Below are 458 nucleotides of genomic sequence, written 5' to 3'. Positions count from 1 at the left end.
TATTCCACCGTATATCTAAAAACTTGATCAACAGTTATACTGTGTCCAATTTTTTCCTTCAACACTAGTTGCTTCTCCTTCTGCTCCTCCTCATCCTCCTCCTATGGCGAGCGCATACCAAGAGCAACTACCGGCATCACCAGACTGGCTAAACAAAGGCGACAACGCATGGCAGATGACGGCGGCGACACTCGTCGGCCTCCAAAGCATGCCGGGACTGGTTATACTCTACGCAAGCATAGTAAAGAAGAAATGGGCTGTCAATTCGGCTTTCATGGCTCTCTATGCTTTTGCAGCGGTTCTAATATGTTGGGTCCTTGTGTGCTATCGCATGGCCTTCGGTAAGAACCTTTCGCAAACATATACTTCAAAATTATCTGCATATGTAGTAAAAATTTGCTGCACTTAATTATTTATATTAAATTAATAATTAAAAATTATTATATAATAGAAACTTT

The 458-nt window shown here is 41.0% G+C and overlaps 1 protein-coding gene across 1 annotated transcript in view; it reads left to right on the top strand.

Annotated features, from left to right (window-relative positions):
- Window positions 1–6: 6 nt before the first annotated feature.
- The window catches only part of LOC107484993 (ammonium transporter 2), a 5279-nt gene continuing 4827 nt past the window's right edge, over window positions 7–458 (top strand). Inside the window, exon 1 of the mRNA XM_016105537.3 lies at window positions 7–341. Within this exon, the coding sequence (XP_015961023.1) occupies window positions 104–341 (238 nt within the window). The 5' untranslated portion in view covers window positions 7–103. The remainder of the gene's footprint in view (window positions 342–458) is intronic.

The sequence above is a fragment of the Arachis duranensis genome, chromosome 4 (genome assembly GCF_000817695.3).
Source record: "Arachis duranensis cultivar V14167 chromosome 4, aradu.V14167.gnm2.J7QH, whole genome shotgun sequence".
In the NCBI taxonomy this organism is placed as follows: Eukaryota; Viridiplantae; Streptophyta; class Magnoliopsida; order Fabales; family Fabaceae; genus Arachis; species Arachis duranensis.
This window is presented reverse-complemented; position numbering and strand designations above follow the sequence as displayed.